Genomic DNA, 21,798 nt, shown 5'->3' on the forward strand with positions numbered 1-21,798 from the left:
GCAAGGGTTGGGAAGAAGAAGGAGAAGGAGGAGGAGAAGCAAGGGCCCGCGACCCCGCTGCTCCCGGCCCTCCCCCGCGGCCGCTCGCGCCCCGGCCTCGCCGGCGCCCCTCCTCCCCTCGCCCCGGGCCCTCACGCCGCCCACCCGCTCACCGCGGCTCCTCCGGCCTCCGTCCCCCTCGCGCCCCCTCAGCAGCGCCTCTCCAGAGACGCTGCCGCCGCCATCTTCCGCCTGCCGCCGTGACACAGCGCAGGCGCTGCACTAGCAGGGCCGCCGGGAAATGGAGTCCCCCACCGCGGCCCGTCCCCGCCCCTACGGCGTGCCGCGTCGGCAGCCGTCCTCCCTCCCCGGGTGTCCACCGGGGCGGCCGCCATTTCCGGCCTTCGAGCGCCATGCCTTTCGGGAAATGTAGTCCGCGCCGCGCAGGCGCCGGACGGAAGCGGGAACGGAGGCTTCTGGGAAATGGAGTTCGCGCCGGCCGGCGGCCCCACCTCCCTAGACGGCAAGTTGACGTTAGACTGCAGGCAGCTGTGAGCGGAGCTCCCGGGTCTGGGAGGAGATCTGGATGCTTCAATGGGGTCCGAGCAGAAGCCCCGAGCCTTTCCGCGCTTGGCCCTGACGCCGTACACAGCCTGCAGCATTTGCGGTCGTGGAAAGCCTCAGTCTCCCCGTCTACCCAACGGGAAGGTGGTTTCACGGATCTCTGCGCGCTACTTACAGGGACTGGTGGAGTCCCGACAGCCTCCTTCCCTTCGCGGAGGACATGCGGGCCCGGCTCTGGCGTGTCCCCCCACCCCCTTAGGTGGCGATGATGAAACACCTCGAGGCAGAAGGGTTTCCCCGCCCTGGCGTTGGAGCTCTGGGGCCCTGTGCTCTTGCACCCCACCCCACCCCACCCCTGCCTGCCTGCCTGGTAGCTGCTCCTCCACTCCTCCTTCCTCCATCGCTAGCTCCCAGGTGCCGGGACCCAGGCTCCCGGTGCCTAAGGTCTGTCTCCTTGCGATCCCGCAGGGGGCGCCCCAATCCGAGCGCGCCGCCCTCGGGGAGGTGGGAGGGGAGCCCGGGGCGGGCCAGGGCGGGGGTGTCCCGGCTATAAAAAGGGACTGCCTCCCCAGGCGCCTGGGCCAGCGGGACTCCCGGGCCAGTGCCTCTGCCGAGAGACCGAAGCAGCAGCGCTCGGTTCCCCCGGGGTGGGGGGGCCCGCAGCCTGGGCGTGTGGGGGCGCAGGCCCGGGGGATGCTGGGCTCGGTGAAGATGGAGGCCCACGACCTGGCCGAGTGGAGCTACTACCCGGAGGCGGGCGAGGTGTGTCCTCGGGGATGGCGGAGCGGGAAGTGGGGGGCCAGGTGTGTGGGGCTGCAGGCTCGGAGGCAAACAGGAGCCGTGCTGGGGAGCCCAGGTGAGAGCCCCAGACCCGGGGACACAGACCCCAGGTGTGAGAGTCAGTCGGGGACGGGGGACGGGGCTCAGGAGAGCGATTTAGACAGGCGAGCAGGTCCCCCGGCGATGGGGTTTGCTTTCAAACGAAGAAAACGTTAGCAGGAAAACCTGGAGGTCACACGTGAAAGGTGCTGAGACCCTGATTCCCAGGAACAAACTGGAGGTGGGAATCGGAGCTCCAGGATAAGGGACTCGAGCTGGAGGACCTCAAGGAACGTGGTTCAAAGCAGAGAGGACGGGTTGGGAAACCACCCCCCCCCCCAACTAAGAAAAGTCTGTGATGAAAGTTCAGGGTTAAAGATGGGGCGGGCGGGCGGACGGGGTGGGGGCGGCTTTGGGCGTCTGGGAGTAAGCGGGGTCCTTTGGGGGGAACCTACTGTATGTAACAGGTGGCTTAGACTAGCTAGCCCTCAGGTGACGTCAGCCCTGGGCGATCAAAAGACATATGGGCATCCACACCTGTGTTTCCACAGTCTTGCAGCCCTCGGCAGGGACCCACTCCAGAGTCACACAATCGAGTCATTGCTGGATTGACCTTAATTCCTTCACCCCGACGAACAGAGGGGTCCCCCGGCACGTCTAACTCCCGTTTGCCCTGTTGCAAGGACTGGTGCTTTGTCCACGCACCCTGAAATGCAGATTGTGATGGTGGGGAGAAGGGCTTGAGGCTCCTGACCCAAAGATTCCTAACCTAGAAGATTGGGATGGCCGGACTCACCAACAGAGTCAAGATTGAGTGGCTGAGGGGAGGAAGGTAGCCAGGGTCTGTATTTCCAAATTGTGGGGTTGGACTTTTGGATCCCTAGGGGTTGTGGGGCTTGGATTTGGCTAGGTGCCCGGGAGGGGCCTGTCCTGGGTCTGGGGAGGTGGTGGTGGCGGTGGCGGCGGCGGCGGCGGCGGGGCGCAGAGCTGACAGGGAGTGTGGGTTGGTGGAAAGGGAGGGGTCTGGAGGTGTTGGTGAGATTATGGGGAAGTCAGAGGCCAAGGTGGTACGTGGAGGCTCTCAGATAGTTGGGAGTTTGAGCATTGGGTTTAAGAGTCAACTCCAGATTGGCGGGGACTCCTGGGGACTTAGCTGAAGAAGTTAGTCTGGGGTGGGAGGAACTGGGGAGGAGAGGCTAAAGTTTGGGGTAGTGTGTGAACGCCCCCCCCCCCAATTAAGGAGACAGTGTATGTGGAGACAGGCCAGCTGTGGTTCTGTGTGCCTGTAAACCTAGCACTTGGGAAGCTAAGGCAGGGGGATGACAAGTTTGAAGTCAGCTCCGTAGGGAGTTCCAGGCCAGCTTGACCTACAGAACGAGACCTTGGGGGAAGGGGAGTTAGATAAGGGTCAGCCGAAATGTAATTTTTGGAAGAGTCAACATAAGGGGACATTGGATGGTTTGGAGCTACTGTTGAAGGTCCTCACCGCCGCCACCACCACCACCACCCCTCTGCAGCCATGTGCGGCTGGGTACCAGCAGTGAGGCAGCACCTGCGGCTTCTCAGCCCACCTCTCCCCTAGCTCTTGAGAACAGTGGGTGGGCTGCATTCCACTGGGACTAAGAACAGACAAGGCCACCGCCCCCGCCCCCCAACACACACACACAGAGACTAATGGCTTCTGCTGGTCTGGGGGGCGGACAAGGTTGATATGTGTGTCCTACTCTGGCTAGCTGGCGGCTGCAAAGTGACCCTCCTGGGGTAAACCCATGGGACCTTAGGCCCATTACACTTCAGCTGTCCCAACAGCTCCTTCAACCCCCATTTAGAGATGGGCAGTAGGGCACGGTGCAGGGAGCTGGGGTGCCCCGGTTGGGTCTGGAACTGGAAGCGTCCCCAGGCTTCCTCTCCCGGCTGCCTAGCACACCCTTCTCCAGAAACAATAAGGAAATGAAAAGGGAGAAATTGCAGCCTCCCAGGTGGGGATGCAGGTCCCCCGAGGGCTTCCCCCCACTCCCAGCCCCACCCCGAATGGGGGAGATCCGGTTCAGACCCGGACATCGGGGGTTCATCCCAGCCTTGGGGCGTGGGAAAGCCTAGGGTGGATTAGAGCAGCTGGATTGCTTGAGGTCAGACCTCAAGGAGGACTTCCGGGTGGGTGGGGAGCCAGGAAAGGAAGGCCCTGATGACCCAGAGCCGGAGAAGCTGAGTGAGGTACAACGGGATTAAGAGGCTCTGGAACCCCCTGAGGCCATCACTTTTCCTTCGAAGGGGAGGGCAGAAGCAGCCAAACTGGGCGGGAGGACCAGAGCGTGGAGGAGGGTAGGAAACAGGCTCCCGGAGAGATGGCTATGCAGGGGAGAGTTACCCAGCTCTGCTGCACACAAGGGCAGTGGGGGAAGGGCGAGAGAGGGCCAAGGAGGGGAGACTGAGGCGAGGAGATGAGGTGGTTGAGTGAGTGAGGAGCGCTGGGTAGGAGAAGGAAGAGAAGGAGCAGGGAGGTAGACCCTGGAAGGGGAGGGGTGCAGAATTTCTGGGATGGGGATAGGAATGGCCAGGGGTGGTGGTAAAAACCTTTAATCCCAGCCCTAGGGAGGGGGAGGCAGCCAGGGCCGAGCAGCAAGATCCTGTGTCAGACAGAGAGAAAGGAGGACGAAAGGAAGGAGTCACAGACTGTGAGAGCTCCAACAGAAAGCGCTGCCCGCAGAGAGAGCCCTGGAAATAACCTGTACATTCGGCCTTTGGGAAGTGGGGGCAGGAGGGTCAGGAATTCGAGGCTTGTCTATTTGCAAGAGATTCCTGTGGGGGCTGGAGAGAGAGAGCTCAGCAGTTAAGAGCACCATACCGCCCTTGCAGAGGACCTGAGTTTGGTTCCCAGCATCCACGGTAGGCAGCTCACAACTGCCTGTAACCCCCGAGCCAGGGGCTCTGAAAGCCTCTTCTGGCTTCCCTCAGCACCCACAGTGATTTGTACATATCCACACAGATACTTACATATAATGAAAGTTTTTTTTTAATTTTTGAAAAGCTATCTGGAGCTGTAGCGCGCTATAGGTAAAATGTTTGCCTCATATGCAGACCGTCCTGGGTTTGATTCCCTACCATGATATAAACCAGGTGTAATGCCCAATGCTTGTAATGGCAGCATTTGGGAGGTAGAGGCAGAGGAATCAGGAGTTCCAGGTTATCCTAGGGTTAGTTCAAGGCTAGCCTGGGCTTCGTGGCACTCTTGCCAAAGGGAGGAAGGAGAGACTGGTGGAGGAAGGCGCAGGTAGCTGCCACCTGTCCCTGACTCCCTAAGCTGTTCTGACAGGTCCCTTTGTTCTCTGGACCTCGGGTCCAGCTAATTCTCACAGTGTCAAGAGAACCAGAAGCCAGGTGGTTTCCATTCAATCAGTATCAAGTCTAAGGTCCCCTCCCATGCCATGAGATCCCAGCCCCAGAGACGAGAGGGTGACCAGGCTTAGGGAAGACCGGAGAGAGGACAGTGGGTAGACAGGGTAGGTATATCCAGAAAGAGAAGGACCGTCCAGCATGCTGAGTGTGTCCCCTGCTCTTTGGGAATCACTGACTTACTGCTGGACGCAGCTCCACAAGGTCAGGCACTTCTGGTGGTCCTCACTGCTGTTTTCATAGCGCGGTCCAGGACACCCGTCAGACTCTGGTTGTAGACTACCAAGATTCTTCCTCTTCCTTTCCCTGTGACTCTCACCCACTGACAGTTTCTCTGAAGCCAGAGCCGACTCATCTGTCAAAACAACTTTCAAGGAGTGTAGCTCAACGCTAAAGCCTCTGTATAGAATCCCCCAGTGAGCCGGGCATTGGTGGAGCACCCCTTTAATCCCAGAACTCGGGAGGCAGAGGCAGGCGGATCTCTGTGAGTTCGAGGCAAGCCCGCTCTCCAGAGCAAGTGCCAGGATAGGCTCCAAAGCTACACAGAAAAACCCTGTCTCGAAAAACAAAACAAAACAAAACAAATCCCCCAGTGAGGCCAGGCGGTGGTGGCACACACCTTTAATCCCAGCACGCAGGAGGCAGAGGCGTGAGGATCTCTGTGACTTCGAGGCCAACCTGGTCCACAGATCGAGTTCCAGGACAGGCTCGAAAGCTACACCGAGAAACCCTGTCTCAAAAAAACCAAAAGAAAAAAAAAAAGAATCCCCCAGTGAGGAGTTAGAGGGGTTAGGGGTGTCCCTCAGTGGTAGAGCCCCTGCCTAGAATCCCCCAGGGAGGGGCTGAGGGCGTGGCTCAGTGATAGAGCTCCTGCCTAGTATTGTGAATCTGGGATTCAAGTCTGCACTAACCATAGAACATGAAAATAATACTACAGTAATAATAGCACACAAGTATGTTTGTACAGACTAGAGACAATGCCTGTGAAATGCTTGAGTCAGTTCCTAGCACAGTGTAGATGGTGGACAAATACCTGTTAGAGCTGGGTATGGCCGTGCCTACCTGTAATCCCAGCACTAGGGATGCTGAGGCTGCTGCAGAAGGAGTCAGAGACCAGCGTGGGCTGCATAGCAAGACCCTGCTTTAAAGAAAGCAATGGAGGTGCAGTGGTGGAGCACACCTTTAATCCCAACACTAGGGAGCTAGAAGCAGGTAGATCTCTGTGAGTTTGAGGCCAGCCTGGTCTCCAGAGCGAGTTCAAACACAATCGAACAAATGCCTCTGGGCTAGCTGAAAAAAATATGCAGATGCTGATTTGTTATCAGAAAAAGCAACTCAGTCTATACTGATCCTCCTGCCTGGCCGGGGATCACGGGTGTGAGCCTGCCAGTGTGATTGTGGAAGACACAGCAGCATGTACCTTATCTCACCAAGCTAAGGACATGCGTTCCCCTATGTGAACATTTCCCACATTTTGTAATTTTTTTTACTTTCTTTATATTTTATTTCATTTATTTATGTAAGTACCCATATGCGTGTGTGTGTTTGAACATGTGTGTATTCCCTCATGTGTTTCTTCCTGCCTGCATGAGTGTGCGTGTGTGTCTGTCTGTGTGTCCCATGCACACATGCAGTTGGAGAGAGACCACTTGCAGGAAATAGAGATCCGACTCCCTCTTCTGGCCTCCTTCCTACCTGTCGGGCACGCAGGCTGGCAAAACAATCATATAAATAAAATAAATTTAAAAAAAACACAGAAGAACAAGAAAAAAATGGAAAACTGCTGATTTGTTACATAAATCAATTTTCCGGCTGACTTGGCTAATTCTGATTAGTTTCTTGATTATTTTCAAATCAAATAATTGATTTGATGTCTCAATTTTACTGTGATCAGAGCCTCTTTTTTGGGGGGATCAGAACACACACACACACACACACACACACACACACACACACACACGCACGCACGCACGCACGCACGCCCTGGCCAGTCTGGAAGTTGCTATGTAGTGTACCCGGGCTGGTGTTGATCACCTGTGTGGGCCTCCAGAGTGCTGGGATTAAAGGCAGGTGCCACCGTTCCCAGCAAGGAGACATTTAAAACCTATTATTACACCTTTAATCCCAGCACTGGAGAGGCAGGCGGATCTACGTGAGTTCGAGGCCAGCCTGGTCTTCAAGTGCCAGGATAGGCTCCAAAGCTACTTAAAAGATTATTTTAAATATGTCTATGCGCGTGGTTGTGTGTCTGTGAGGGAAGATGCCCCAGAAAGGTGTCAGATCCCCTGGGGCTAGAATTATAGGCAGTTTTGAGGTGTTCAGTGTGTGTGCTGGGAACCGAATTCCTGCCCTTGGGAAGAACAGCACCTGCTCTTAACTGCTAAGCCATCTCGACAGCCCTCAAACCTCTTTCACTATTAAAAAAAATTGTTGAAGAAGCAGGGAGTGCCACGCCTTTAATCCCAGCACTCGGGAGGCAGTGACAGGCAGATCTCTGGTCTACAAAGCCAGTTCCAGGACAGCTAGGGGTACACAGAGAAGCCTTGTCCCAAAAACAAAACCAATAAATATTGGAGACCCCAAACAATTTCATGGTTTTGTTTTTCAGAGGCTTGCCAGGTAGCCTCCTGACCCCTCCCTTTCCCTATCAGTTTCTGCTGATCTGAGATTGATTATTATTGTATTCAAAAGTAGAACTTAAAAAAAATTAAATTTGGCCGGGCGTTGGTGGTGCACACCTTTAATCCCAGCACTCGGGAGGCAGAGGCAGGCGGATCTCTGAGTTCGAGACCAGCCTGGTCTACAAGAGCTAGTTCCAGGACAGCCTCCAATGCTACAGAGAAACCCTGTCTTGAGGAAAAATAAATAAATTTAAAAATATGCATTCATGTAGCTTAAAACCGAACTTGTTGTTTGTATATGTATGTTGTTTGTATATATATGTGACCACACAGATGTATTGGCACATATGTGGAGGTCAGAGGACAACTTTTAATCGGTTCTGTGCTTCCACCAGTCGGGTCCTGAGGTTCGAACTCGTGTCTAGAGGCTTGGGGGCAAGCATCTTAACCCACTGAGCCACTTGCTGGCCCCTAATTTAGTTAGTTGTTGTTATCACTATTTTTCAGACAGGGTTTCTCTGTGTAGCCCTGGCTGTCCTGGAAATCACTCTGTAGACCAGGCTGACCTCGAACTCACAGAGATCCTCCTGCCTCTGCCTCCCAAGTGCTGGAACTAAAGCTGTGCATTGCCACCCACACCACCAGCAGCTGGCCCTTAAAGATCGAGTTTAAAAGAGCAGTCGTTTATTAGGATAACTAAGGGGTTTCAGATGCTGTTTAAAAAGGACAGCGAGCCTGAGAGAGAGAAGCATTAGCCACACAGCGAGGTCCTGTTTCTAAGACAAATAAATAAAACTTAGTGAGAAGACATTATCTCCTACTTTTGCCACACAGCTGGCAAGTTATAAGATTACATGCTAGACCTTTGGTCTATTGCAATGGCAGATGTCACAGATCAATGAAAAGCTCATTATACACTCATTTGAAAGAAGGTACAAAAGGTTGACAAAATTTTTCTTTTTTGATTTTGCTAGAGAGTCCAGGCCCTCCTGTATGATAGGTAAGCAGTCTACCACTGAGCCACACCCCCAGCCCCTCACTGGGGGGATTCTAGGCAGGAGCTCTACCACTGAGCCACGCCCCCATCCCCTCACTGGGGGATTCTAGGCAGGAGCTCTACCACTGAGCCATACTGCCTGCCCTTTTTATTTATTTTGAGACAATATCCTAGTAAGTTTTCCAGGCTGCCCTAGAAGTCTCTCTGAAGCCCAGGCTGGCCCTGAATTTGTGCTTATTAGACTCCCAGGTAGTTGGGATTACAGGCCTGTACCACCACGCCCGCTAGAACTGATAGTTTACTGTGATTTTGAAAATGCGCATGTCTTTAATCTCAGGAGGCAGAGCCCGGCAGATCTCTGTGAGTTCGAAGCTAGCCTGGTCTACACAGTAAGACCCTGTCTCTAAACAACAAAAATGAAAATGGCCTTGACTTGGTGGATACCTGAAAATGGTCTCAGAGACTCCCCCAGGGTATTTCAGAGCCCCTATACTTTATAAAAAAGTTCAAACGTGACCATGAAGGAAGGGGACAGCATTTGGGGTGGCAGCTACTTCTAGATGAAGGTAATGACGGAAGGGACTCAGAGAGAAAGCAAAACAGGGCTGGAGAGATGGCTCAGCTGTTAAAGGCTAGGCTCACAACCAAACATAGAAGAAAAGGCAAAACAGAGCTGGGTGTTGGTGGCCCACGCCTTTAATCCCAGCACTCGGGAGGCAGAGTCAGGTGGATCTCTGTGAGTTCAAGGACAGCCAGGGCTGTTACACAGAGAAATCCTGTCTTGAAAGCCCCCCCCAAAAAAAGGGTGTGGGGAGGGGGTGTACAAGACAGACCCTCGAGCTGGGTATTACGACGGCCACACCTGGCTTCCCAGCAAGTACAAGGTTTGGGCCATGTGAGACTATCCTTAAGAACACTGAAGGGGACCGGTACTCAGGAGCTCCTTTGCAGAAGGAGAGAGACACGAGCCACTGAAGCATCTCTGTTTCTTTCGCTGCAGGTGTACTCTCCAGTGACTCCCGTGCCCACCATGGCCCCTCTCAACTCCTATATGACCTTGAACCCTCTCGGCTCTCCCTACCCTCCAGGAGGGCTTCAAGCCTCCCCGCTGCCCACAGGACCCCTGGCACCCCCGGCCCCGACAGCACCCCTGGGGCCCACCTTCCCAGGCCTGGGTGCCGGTGGCAACAGCGGGAGCGGTGCTTCCGGGTATGGAACCCCGGGTCCCGGGCTGGCACATGGAAAGGAGATGGCAAAGGGGTACCGGCGGCCCCTGGCCCACGCCAAGCCACCGTACTCCTACATCTCTCTCATTACCATGGCCATCCAGCAGGCGCCAGGCAAGATGCTGACCCTGAGCGAGATCTACCAATGGATCATGGACCTCTTCCCGTACTACCGGGAGAACCAGCAACGTTGGCAGAACTCCATCCGCCACTCGCTGTCCTTCAATGACTGCTTCGTCAAGGTGGCACGCTCCCCGGACAAGCCAGGCAAAGGCTCCTACTGGGCCCTCCACCCCAGCTCCGGGAACATGTTTGAGAACGGCTGCTACCTTCGTCGTCAGAAACGCTTCAAACTGGAGGAGAAGGCAAAGAAAGGAAACGGGGCGGCTTCGGCCACCAGGAATGGCGCGGTGGGGTCAGCCACCTCTGCCGCCGCCAGCACCCCAGCTGCCACAGTAGTCACCCCCCAGGCTCAGCCCCAGCCTACGCCTTCTGAGCCCGAGGCCCAGAGTGGGGAAGAAGTGAGGGGTCTGGACTGCGCCTCTCCTTCCTCTACGCCCTATTTCACTGGCCTGGAGCTCCCAGGGGAACTCAAGTTGGATGCACCCTACAACTTTAACCACCCTTTCTCTATCAACAACCTGATGTCGGAACAGACACCAGCACCTTCCAAACTGGATGTGGGGTTTGGGGGCTACGGGGCTGAGGGTGGGGAGCCAGGGGTCTACTACCAGAACCTGTATTCCCGCTCTCTGCTTAACGCATCCTAGCAGGGCAATTGGAAACATGGTAGTGGGGGTTAGCTGCGATGGACACTGGGTTCTTGGGCTCTGGTCCTTCCCGTCCCACATTTGCTTGTCCCACTGTTTTAACATCTTATTTGGTCTATTACTGTGGTGACCTGTTGGCTACTGTGGTAACTGCCATGGACTCCCTGACAGGGCCTTGGGTGGGGGTATTGTGTAGGCAGCAATACTGGGTGTTCTGTGAAAGCTTCCATATTGAGTGAAGCCATTGGGTCACCATGTCGGGTGACATCTTGTTTGGCTCTTTGGATGCTGTGCTGGACATCTTGATTAGCCTTTTGAGTGTGGGACCGTCACGTCGTGCCAGCCATGTCTTCTTTGGCCCACTGTCTGCTGGGATCACTTTTTTTTTTTTTTGGCAGACAGATGCCAAGTTGGCCACCTTATCACACGATGTCTTTTTGGACACACTGGATGCATGGAAAGCCATCACATTGGCCAGGTGACATCTCAGCATGCTGCTATGCACCACGAGGGTCACCACAGGCCTGTCATCACCGTCTCCTTGGTGGGGGTTGGGTGAGGGGTAGAGATGAGAAGACCCTGTGATTTTTTTTTTTTTTTCTGTGAAGCCCATCCCCACCCTGGATGTGAGACAGGACTGGTTCGGGTGTGGGGAGCTCTTACTGAGGTCAAGCTCTTGCCTGGGACTTGGGGTACTGGCTGTTTGACCATTAAAAAGGCACCTTTTCGATTTCTGAGTGTCTCTTTTCCTTGGTGGCCCCTGTGGGTCTCAAACACCGAAATTTCGTGTTCCTGTGATCGCCTTCCTATCCCAGACAGCTGGTGGCCTCTATGGGGGAAGGGCTGGGGGAAAACAGCAATGTGACCTTTGGCTCTTTGTTGTCCCTGACCCCAAGGACAGTTTGTTCATAGATAGCAGCCCCCGCAGCAGCGGAGCCAGAGGGGAGGTGGCTTTGCAAGTGACCAAGGCCATTGCCCTACCCCCACTTTGCACACACACACACACACACACACACACACACACACACACACACACACCCCTACCTACCTACCTGGAGCTCTGAGGCTCCTGGAACCTATGGAAACAACTATGGGCTATTCAATTTGGGGGCGGGGGAGAAAGGGAAAGGATAGAATAAGACTTGGTGTGTGTGTGTGTGGTGTGGTGTGAATTTTTTCTTTGAACTTATTTTTGAAAAAAAAAAGAAAAAGGGTCTCACAGTCTAGTCTGGGGGCCCTCAGACTCGTGGCAGTCCTGCTTCTTTCTGCCTTCCCCGGTGCCAGGATTACAGGAGTGCACGCCTGGTTTATGCCGATTTATTCTGTATGGTGTATTGGGCGCCGGGGATAGATAGAAGCCCGCGGGCACCTGGAGCATGCCAGGCAAGCGCTCACCTACTGAGCGAGCCAGGTCCACTGGGTCACTCTGGTCCTGTCGTCCGCATGCATGCATCCCCTCCCCCTTAGCTCACTTCTCTGGCCTCCCTCCCTCCCTTCCTCCCTCCCTCTCTCTCTCTCTCTCTCCTGGTTCAGAGTTTCCGCCTCTACCTGCCTCCTGGCAGGCCCTGGGTCCCTCTATTTCTGTCGCTGGTCCCCGCCTTGCCCTGCCCGGAGGACCGCGTGTCACCCGCGCCGCCCCCCGCCCCCCCCCTTTGCCCTGCTGGCTCCCAGTCGTCAGCGGTCCCACCAGCCTGGCTCGTCCTGGGGAATTCCTCCCGGTTCCTGGAAAAAACAACTGGGGCCGAGAGAAAGGCCCTCAGTCTCCCCGGGCCCCGGCCCTCCCTCCCCCCGGGGCTGGGGGTCTCCGGCCCGAGGCAGGAAGCCCTGCGGTTTCTGGCTTCTCCCCGGCGGCCTCCGGATCTGGCCCCCGCCCCCCCCACCCCCCGGCCAACAGCCCAAATATTATTCCGCGGGAGGAGCCGGTGGCGGCGGGAGGAGGCCCCAGGTTGAAAGAGGCTTTCAGGACAGCCTGGCCCGGGGCTTCCTGTCCCCAGGCTCGGGCCCCACTCAGGCTGCCCCCCTGGGGACCTCAGGTGGCCCGAGAGAGGCTGGGCGAGCGGGGCGTTGTTGTAGTAGGGTCCTTAGGGGAGGAGGAGGAGGGTGGGGCCGTCCCGTCCGTCTGTCCTGTCCGTTGGGGTGTCTGGTGGCCACCAGCTCGCCTGGCGTGGGCAGGTGTGACCCTCCACTCCCCACCCCACCCCACCCCCGGGGACACTCGGCTGGTGTCCAGCGTGGAAAAGTACCACTGCCCGGACGTGGGCACATGCGTGGACAGACAGGAGGACGCCGGGGATGAGAGATGGGTCGGGAATGGGGGGTGGGGGGGTGGGTTGTTGGGGTTGAGGTGACATAGTCTAAGAAAAAGCACCCCCTCCCTCCCCGGGGTTGGGAAACTGAGGCTAGGTGGCGGGTCCCTACTTGGGATACTTGGAGATGAGACAATGGCCATACAAGTGGCCCCAGCCTGGTGGCTCTCACACGCCTGTGGCCTCAGCACTCAGGAGGTAGAGAGGCAGGAGGGTTACTGGTTTGGGGCCGACGTAGACTACATGTGAGTCTGTGTCTCTTAAGAAAAACAACAAAAAAAAACCCCTAACTTGACAAGTAATGAGTAATTTGAATAATCATTTTCTAGCCCCCCCCCCGCTTTATTATGGGGAAAAAAAACGAGATAGAAAGGTGTCTTGACTTGATCAATGTCACCCAGCTAATTATTGGGGTCCTAGGCAGGCCATCTGGCCTAGACTCAGTGCCCTGGACCTCCACTGTTCTGTAGGGTACCTTCCTGCCACAACTTGGTATGGCAGGAGCCACACATACAGAGGCCAGCAGTCTGGGCCGTTCACCTGTGTGTGTGTGTGTGCATGTGTGTATGCGTGTGCGTGAGCGTGTGTGTGTTGAGCTGTGTTCTTCATACGGCTTTTTGTCTTTCTTAGGGTCATTTGATGTTGCTTCTCTCTTGTTCTGAGTGTCTTTTAGTGTATCGTTGTGTGTGCTTCTGTTGCCATTGTCTGTCACCGGGCCTATGCATAAAAACACTCTGTGTGTCTGTGAGACACTGCGTCTGGGTCCCCCAGACCTGTCACTGCAGATCTGCCTATATTGGTCACTGTGCGTCACTGTGTCTGTCCACGAATGTGTCACCATCTACCCTGGTGCCAGTGTGTGTTACTCACCACTCAGGCCACAGGTGGGCGTGTCGGGGCCCACTGGTGCCAGGACTGCGGCCCGGCCCAGCCCAGCCTACCCTGGCTACTGTGGTCCAGGTTGGACGCCTGTTTGCCATGCCTGCCTCAGGTAAACACGAGGATCCGGAGGCCCAGGGCACCTCCCTCACCTCTGTTCCTTACTCTTAGAGCTGCTCCCAGCCCAGCTGGACCGCAGCCCACTGACATGCCCCCAGCCACCCTGCACCCACAGTCCCAGTTTTGGCCTCAGCCTGGTCTCTGTCCGTGTCTCTGTTTTTCTCTCTCAGGATTGGTGCGGTTCTCAACCTTCCTAATGCTGAGACCCTTTAATACAATTCCTCTTGTTGTGGTGACCCCAATCCTAAAATTATTTTCGTTGCTATTCCATAATGAGCTGTAAATATTCTATATGCCTTTGTTCCCAAGTGACCCCTGTGAAATGGTTGTTTGATCCCAAAGGGGTCACCACCTACCAGATGCTTGTAGCTTAGGCTAGCCTGGAGTTCACTATGTAACTGGGGATGACTTGGACTCCTGTTCCTCCTCCTTCTATTGCCCTAATTGTTGACAATACAAGCATGAACCACCATGCCCAGCTTAGGGGGGTGATGGGTATTGAACCCAGAGTTTCTCCCACACTAGACAAACACTCTGCCAAGGGAACTACATGCCTAGCCTTAGCCTTTTTTAATGGAGTGTGTGTGTGTGTGTGTGTGTGTGTGTGTGTGTCCTTTTGTTTATTTGAGATACATAGCCCAGGCTGGTCTCACACTCAGTTTGTAGGCCAGGAGGACTTTTAAGTTCGTGTTCCTTTTAACGTCACCTCTCAGGTGCTGGGGTTACAGGCCACCACACCCATGCTCCTGTATTTTAATCTCTTGCTTTCCTTCTGTACCTACTACTTCCTTTTGCCCGAGGTCCTGCGGCTCTGACTTTCCCTGCCACGGCCCTTTCCTTCATTCTGTCAGTCTCTCCTTTTTCTTCTCGCCAGCCAACTTTCTTGCTCAGATTGGTCTCCAACTTTCAGAATCCGCTATTGTGTCGCTTTCCAAGTCTGGGCTCTCAGGCTGCTTCTCATCATTGAAGCTTCTCCCTCCTGTTCTCTTAGTTCGAGTCTTGGCCCTTCAGGGACAGAGAGCCCCCCCCCCCAGCCTCTGCCCCAGCCCGCTGGTATATATATAAAAAGGTATATGCACATCTTATTTATATCTGTATGGGGGCAGGAGGGGCAGACACTGGGGCCTTTGTGTAGCCGCTGCCCGCTGCCCGCCACTCCTCTCCCTTCGTCCCTGCCACCCGCCCCATTCACTGCCCCCCCCACCCCACACAAAGGTTCCTGTGGGGCTTGCCAGCTTCCTCTGCCTGAGGTGTGAGTGGGCAGGGCACAGGGAGGCAGTCGGGGGGACCCAGAACTTTTTTCCACGGCCTGGGAGGCTTTCTCCTTGGGGAAAGTTCTGTAAAGAATAGGCTTTCTCCTGCATGTTGCTGGCTGTATCTGTCGCCCCTGGTTGCCCTCAGGTCCTTAGGTGGCCTTTCTCACTGGGGGGTGGGGTGGGGGTGGGTATGTCTGTGAGTCTGCCTGTCTATGGCTGCTTCTGGGTGGAACCAAGCAGCTTACCACCTCAGGGCCTTTGCACATGTCAGCCACACGGATTTCTCTAGGCTTGCTCAACGAACCCGTTCTAAGAATATCAACCGGTGATCCCTTTGCCTGGCCTGTCTTTTCTTGTGACTTGAGCTCCTAGGGCTGTCATGTTTGAAGGGTCTGTGTCTCTCATTTGAGTTTTTGGGAAGAGTAGTTGCAATCACGCACCCATCCTACACTGCAGCCTCTGACCCAGGACTTATCACTCGATGGTGGCTGAGATTTTTATAGAGGGCAAGGGTCCCGTTTATTTGTGCAGCCCTTAAGCCAGCCCTGGGCTGGGTAATGTTGTGGACACAGTGGTAACCAAGAAAGCCCTGGCCCTCCCCTTAGGGGGCTCACAGTCCAGCATGGCCCAAAACGGGCAAGGCTGGGGTAAGGGAGTAGAGGGGGGACTGTGCAAACTCAGAAATGACCTTTTAGGCAGCCTGGGAGTCTTACTGGATGAGGTGACAGTGATCTAAGCTGGTCAGATAAGGAAGAACTAGCCACTAGCCAGGCGGGCAACCAAGGATCCAGGACAGGCCTGGCCTTCTCCTTCTTCCCAGAGGTCTTCGGCTTTCTCTTTCTGGAAACTTCCTAGCTTGAACAAGTTTTAAGTCTTGGTGTTGCCTACCTGCTTTTTGTTCTTTTCTCCTTTGTTTGCTTTTTGAGATGAACTGCTCCCATGCAGCCCAGGCTGGCCTAGAACTTGTGTCGATCTTTCTGCCGAAGCCTCCCGAGTGCTGGGATTATGGGTATCCCCATTCTGCATCCCACCCTCCCAGCCTGGGACGGGCATCTCTGTGCATCTCTCTCTCCATTAAACACATTTCTCTAAGCGTTTCTTTTCCTCATTTATTTTTTCTTTTTGGTTTTTAGAGACAGGGTTTCTGTGTAGCCCTGGCTGTCCTGGAACTCACTCTGTAGACCAGGCTGGCCTTGAACTCAGAGATCCACCCACCACTTCCCCCCAAGTATTGGGACTAAAGGTGTGTAACACCACCACTTGGCTGTTTTCCATTTTTGCCTCATTTTCCAGGTTCTCTCTTATTTTTCTCCATGTCTCTGGCTCAGTGAATCACTTTTTTTTTTTTTTTTTCCCTTTGGTGGTGTTGGGATGGAAGCCATGGCCTCCCAGATGCTTAGGAAGGGGAACAAGCTTCCCAGACCCTCACGGGGAGATCCTGGGCAGGTGCCACTGAGCCACGCCCCCAGTTCTTTACTGGTGGACCTCAGGCAAGCTCTCTGCCACCCAGCCCCTCACTGCAAGGCTCTAGGCAGGGCTTCTACCAGCTGAGCCCCCCACCCCCAGCCCCTACTAACTGGTCTCTTGCTCCTCTCTTCATCACCTCTTTCTGGATCTTTTTTTAAAAATAATTTAACTTTATTGTATTGCATGCAGGTTATCAGATCGATCCCCTGGAATTAGAGTTACAGACAGCTGTGAGCTGCCATGTGGGTGCTGGGAATTGAACTCGGGTCCTCTGGGAGAACGGCTAGTGCTCTTAACTGCTAAACCATCTTTCCAGCTCCCCCCCCCCCGTTTCTGGGTCTTTCTGCAGCATTTTTCTCATTCTGTCTGTCTACTCCATGGTCCCCAAAAACAAACCCCAAATCCCTCCACCCTTACCCCACCTGGGCACTGGGGGAAGGGGGACTGACCCAGCCCCCCCCACACCCACACAGGTCAGCCTGTCTGTTCTGTTAATAGTTAACCCAACCCCTATCTAAAATACACAGCAGGCAGGCTGGGGGTGACTCCCCTGCCCCCCACCCACCTACCAGCTGCTCTTAAAGGACCAGGTGTCTTCCACAGCTGTGAGGCCTTCCTGGAGCAGAGTGGCCAGGTGTGGGTTGGCCGCTATCCCTGATGATTTTTGGGGGGGTTGGGTGAGTGCCCCACTACTTGGGGATGCAGCCCTGATCGACCAGGGAGACTTCCGAAAGAAGGGCCCTCCATCAAGCGCCATCCTGGTGTGGCCTATTACCTGGTGTATTTTTATCAGGGGTGGTTTTCCTAGCCCTGCCCTGAGCCCCAGGCTGGTAGTGCCCGGGTTGCCTACGAACTTGAACGTTCACCACTGGGGTGGGGGAAACGGAACCCGAGTTCAGGAACTCAGGATCCTGAAGATACCGGGTGTGTATGTGTGTGTGACATTTGTCTTCAGGTGAATGGGGACGGGGGGCACCCAAGTAGCACACCGAAGGGCATGTGGCAGCCTTTCATGTTCAGGCTAGGGAACACCTGGGAGGGAGATTAGGAGCACCCTTGGGTGTCAGGGCTGGACACAGGCCTGCCCTTGACTCTCACCGCACATCTGCTACCCCTTTGGCTCGCCCTTCCAGTAAGTAATCTGCGAGCCAGGATAGCAGTGGGAAGCGGGCAGGTTTCCTGGGGCCGCCCCATCTTTTTAACCCCTGTTTTGCCACAACCTGCCTAGGCCCCCCAGACCCCGCCCCGTGACGTCAGCGAGCAGGAAATCCTGGTTAATGATCAGTCACCCAGGACAGGTGCGGGACAAGGCCGTGCACACATCAGAAGCAGCCGCGGCGGCTGAGAGCCTTTTACTTAGCTCCTGGGTGTTCTAGGGTGGCTGCCATGTCCCCAGATGAAAGACGTGAACCCAGGATAGGTTTCTCGGGTGTGTTCGCCTCTCAGGCACCATCACCCTGCTTCCAGTTACCCTGTTTGCCCGGGGAAAGTAAAACTTACTCTACCCAGGGCAGTTACCCTAGAAATACACCTTCACGTAAATTGGTCTAGGAAGTGCCCCTCTTCCTGTCCCCTCCTCCGATGGTTCCCACATTCAGAGTACCGGCCAGCTACAGCGCATACCTACTCCCCGGCTTGTCTGCGCTCCCCACGCGGGAGTCAAACCCTATCAGAACCTCAGTTCCATCGTCTGCAACACCAGCCTCGACTACACCTTTTAATGAGCACAGCAAACGTACACTACAAACAGCCGCCCGCTGGACAAAGGGCGCCACCCCGTGGTCACATAGCAGAAGTCCACCTTCTCGCAGGACACGTCCAGTCCCGAAGGGGGCGCAGCATCTCACACAACTAAAGGGACCGTGAAGGGGAGGGGAAGGAGGGGAAGGAGGGGAGAGGATTTAAAAAAAAAAAAAAAAAAAAAAAAAAAAACCATCTTTCGGTTTATTGAAGGAGGGAAAGGGTGGGAGAGGGGAGCAATAAAATGCTTTTGCTTCGTTTATAAAGAGCGAGTTCTCAGGAGACCTCCCCTCGAGGACAAGCGGGGCATCTCTCTCCCCAACTACCAACAGCAGAAAAAGCCAAGCCAAGAAAGGAGAAGGAAATCGGAGGGACCCAGGAACTCCAAACGCCTGCTCTGACAGGAGCCACAAGCTCTCCCCCCACCCACAATGCATCTACCCTAGGGGATCCATCCGGGTAGGGGAAGAGGGTATATACACAGGTTAGGGCGGTACTGGGCTGGGCGGGGTAGGGAATAATTTATCCGCAAGAACTGCGGTGGGTGGTCTAGGGGGGGCGGGGTAAGTAGCCTATCGATGGCATTGGCGGCCTAGGGGTCCCTTTCTTTCTTGACCTTGATGTCTCCAGCAAGGATGGTAGCGATCTCGCCCTGCATGAAGGCCCAGGGAACGGAGGAACCCACCAGCGGACACTTGTCTCCGCTGGGGCAGTACACCTCTCCAGCTGGGCCCTGAGCTTTGATGAACTCTCGAGAGCAGGGGAAGCAGAACTTGTGTCCGGGTACCGAGGGACACTGCACGAAGTGGGTGTCTTCCAGCCTCTCTCTGCACAGGGTACAGCACAAGGGGGCTCCAGGGGTCGCCCCTGTGCCGCTACCACCCCCGCTGACAGCTTCAGCCCCGGCCGTGGGGCTGACCTCTGCCTCTCCGTTGCGCGACACCAGGCGATGCTGGCTTGGTGGCTGGGTCGTGGAGGAGGCGGCTGGGCTGGCTCCCCCTGTGCGCACCGGGCCTCCACCCCCACCAGGGTCCTTGGGTGAGTGGCCCAGGGCTTCGGCCACATTCTTGAGGGCGGCGATGGGCGAGGGCACACCAGGCGTGTCCGTGGAGTAGGGGCCACCCGGTGCCACCCAGTGCCGCTGCTGCTGCTCCTCCGTGGTCATCTTCCCGGCTGACTCGCCCTCGGGCTCGGGGGACGCCTTGCGCCGGCGTGGCGTGGGCGCCAGGTTCCTGGAGGGGGCTCGAGGTGGCGGGCCACACAGAGCAGCCGGGGTCGGTTCTGGGTACTGCTGAGGCAGGGCCTCGGCAGGAGCGGGCTCTCGGAAGCTGCGGACCCCGTCGGTGAGCAGCTCTCCCAGCTGGCGCCATTCCCCTGAGCCGTGGCGGCGTTCGTATTCGAGGTACTTGAAGCCCGACGAGGCCAGGGCCTTGCCCGGCTCCCGGAGGGCATCGTGGAACATCTGGCGGGCCACCGCCAGGACCCCCGCGTACACGTTGCCGGAGCCGCAGGGGTACTCGGTGAAGAGCTTCAGCTCGAACTCGTAGCCGGGGGGGCGGGCGGTGGCATCGAAGGCGAACACCCTTCCCACCAGCCCGTGGTCCTTCTTGAAGCGGACGTTGAAAGGGGCGCAGGCAGACAGCGCCAGTAGCTGCTCCCTCACAGCCTTGGGGCGCCCGTGCCACTCCTCCGCCCGGCCGCGCATGGCCTCGTTCAGTTCTGCCAAACAGTCCGCATTCCTCTGCTGCTTCTCCTTCTCGAAATCGGAGCCGAAGAGTGGACGGGCCGGGCTCAAGCCAGGTGCCAGCGTCAGGGCTCGCCCTCCGAGGCCAGACACCGCAGCTGCCAGCAGCCCGGGGGGCATCAGGCTGGGGATGGAGCCAAGCAGGGCCCGGCGAGCCCCTTCGGCCACCGCCTCGTCGCCGCGGCTCAGCCCGTTGGCCAGGCGGGACCCCAGGGTGTACTCCAGGGCCGGCGAGGGCAGCGCCAAGCGGCTCGACGAAGTGGCCCGGTCGTAGCGCTGCTCCGGGCCCGAGACGCTACCTCCGGTCCCCGATGGCTGCGCCTGGGCCTGCGGGGGCGGCAACTGGGAGCCCTGGGTGCCCGCCGAGGCCAGGTCCTTGGAGGTCGGGTGCTTGAGGGCCGGGGGTCCCGGCGAGCGGCCCTCGGGGAGCACGTGGCTGCGCTTGAGCTGGCGGGCGGCGTCGATGAGCAGCTCGATGCGGTCGGCGCCCTCGAAATTCACGCACCCGCGGCACACGGCCTCGCTGAAGTCCCACACCATGGCCCAAGGCATCTTGGGCAGGTCGCAGAGGTAGCACCACTGGCGGCGGGACGCTTGCACCGAAGCCATGGCGCCCCACCACCACCACACCGCACCGCCGCCGCGCCACCGATCCCCCCCCCGAACCCCCGGAGAGCCGCCGGGGGCCCCCCGCGGTGCACCCGCCGCCCACGTTCGCTCCGCCGGGCCCCGGGGATCGGGCGTGCGAGCCGCTGCTCGCTCGGTCCGGCCTCGGCTCGGCTGCGCTCGGCCTCCCCGCCGGATTCAGGCCCGGCCCCCCTTCCACGCCCCCTGGGCCCTGAGCCTTTTTTTTTTTTTTCCTCTCTCTCTCTCTCTCTCTCTCTCTCTTTTTTTTTCCTCTTCTCTCCTCCTCACTCCCGCCTCCCGTGGAAAAGGCAAGCCGCGAGCACGCACGTCGGCGCCCTCCTCCGGTCCGCACCGTGAGTCAGGATGCACAGCTCCAGCTCCCCCGATGGGCCTCGGGCGCCGCCGCCCCGGGCTCCCGCCGCTCGCCCCGCCGCTCGCCCCGCCGCCGCCGACGCCGCTGCAACGGCCGCCGCCGCCGCCTCCACCTCCTTCTTCTGCCCCAGAGGCCGCTTCGCAGGGAAAGTTACATAACGCGCGGGCAAAGCCTTCTGGGAAATGTAGTCCCGTCGGGGCTGCTTCTTAAAGGGGACTTGGGCAGAAAGCAGTGGCGGGAAAGAAAAGAAAAGAAAAGAAAAGAAGAGTGGGCGCGCGCCTGGCCCCTGCGTGCTTCCTTTCTTGTGGCTCGCCTGGGTTCGCAACACGGGGGTCCAGGGGACGGATCGTGGGTTCATAAATGCTTGGGGAGGACAAGTGCTGGGCATTCATTTTTTTTTTTTTCCCGCCTTCTGATGTTGAGACTTTGGATTTTAGCTTAGGCTGGCCTGAGAAGGCCAGCGTCGATAAGCTAGGCTGGCTTGAGACTGGCTGCGGCCCTCCTGCATCAGCATCCCTAGCGGCGGGGCTGCAGTGCTGGAACTCCAGGCCCAGAACCCCGGCGAGCATTTTCTGCTGCTGCTCTGATTTGCTGAGCAGTTTCAGAGAAGAGTCTTGCCCTCTCTGAGAATCCCGCCCCTCCAAGCAGGGCCAATGACGGGTGAGGGAGGCAGCAGCTTTTTTGAGATGGGGCGGAGAGGTTCTGATTGGATGCTTTCAAGGGACCGGGAAGCAGGCGACCGTGTTGGAAAGGGGTGTCTCCAAGCCACTTTGTCCTCCCCCAGGGGTGCGAGCCTCAAGGGAGGCCCGCATGCCACAGGATGAGGAGAGGACCGAAGGCTCCGGAGCCAGGGCCTCATCTGTCGAAGGAGGGGGCGCTGAGCGCTTTCCGAGTCGGCTCCAGTTGTGCAGGCGCTT

The 21,798-nt window shown here is 57.0% G+C and overlaps 3 protein-coding genes across 5 annotated transcripts in view; 1 reads left to right on the plus strand and 2 right to left on the minus strand.

The window, feature by feature from the left end:
* Sympk (symplekin) overlaps window positions 1-309 on the minus strand; it is a 30,974-nt gene extending 30,665 nt beyond the window's left edge. For 2 of the 3 annotated variants that reach the window (XM_027430961.2, XM_027430960.2), the window contains exon 1: window positions 153-309. The gene's annotated coding sequence lies outside the window, so the exon portion shown is untranslated. The remainder of the gene's footprint in view (window positions 1-152) is intronic. The other variant, XM_027430959.2, reaches the window with a different exon arrangement.
* An 83-nt stretch (window positions 310-392) lies between these two features.
* On the plus strand, window positions 393-11,099 carry LOC113837299 (collagen alpha-1(I) chain). Its single transcript, XM_035449197.1, has 5 exons — window positions 393-687; window positions 803-1,487; window positions 2,273-2,397; window positions 3,497-3,576; window positions 9,374-11,099. The coding sequence occupies exons 1-5, from the start codon at window positions 393-395 to the stop codon at window positions 10,367-10,369; spliced, it is 2,181 nt and encodes a 726-aa protein (XP_035305088.1). The 3' UTR covers window positions 10,370-11,099.
* Window positions 11,100-18,310: 7,211 nt separating this feature from the next.
* LOC113837300 (interferon regulatory factor 2-binding protein 1) lies at window positions 18,311-20,527 on the minus strand. The gene has a single exon (XM_027430964.2). The coding sequence runs from the start codon at window positions 20,488-20,490 to the stop codon at window positions 18,730-18,732; it is 1,761 nt and encodes a 586-aa protein (XP_027286765.1). The 5' UTR covers window positions 20,491-20,527; the 3' UTR covers window positions 18,311-18,729.
* Window positions 20,528-21,798: the final 1,271 nt, after the last annotated feature.

The sequence above is a fragment of the Cricetulus griseus genome, chromosome 9 (genome assembly GCF_003668045.3).
Source record: "Cricetulus griseus strain 17A/GY chromosome 9, alternate assembly CriGri-PICRH-1.0, whole genome shotgun sequence".
NCBI lineage: Eukaryota > Metazoa > Chordata > Mammalia > Rodentia > Cricetidae > Cricetulus > Cricetulus griseus.

Excerpts from the sequence above, each read along its gene's own strand:
- LOC113837300 (XM_027430964.2), bottom strand. The coding sequence starts at position 20,490 with ATGGCTTCGGTGCAAGCGTCCCGCCGCCAGTGGTGCTACCTCTGCGAC.
- LOC113837299 (XM_035449197.1), top strand. The coding sequence starts at position 393 with ATGCCTTTCGGGAAATGTAGTCCGCGCCGCGCAGGCGCCGGACGGAAG. Across the intron at positions 2,398-3,496 it reads GGAGGGGTCTGGAGGTGTTG|ACCTCAAGGAGGACTTCCGG; the intron begins GTGAGATTATGG and ends GCTTGAGGTCAG. Across the intron at positions 3,577-9,373 it reads AGCCGGAGAAGCTGAGTGAG|GTGTACTCTCCAGTGACTCC; the intron begins GTACAACGGGAT and ends CTTTCGCTGCAG.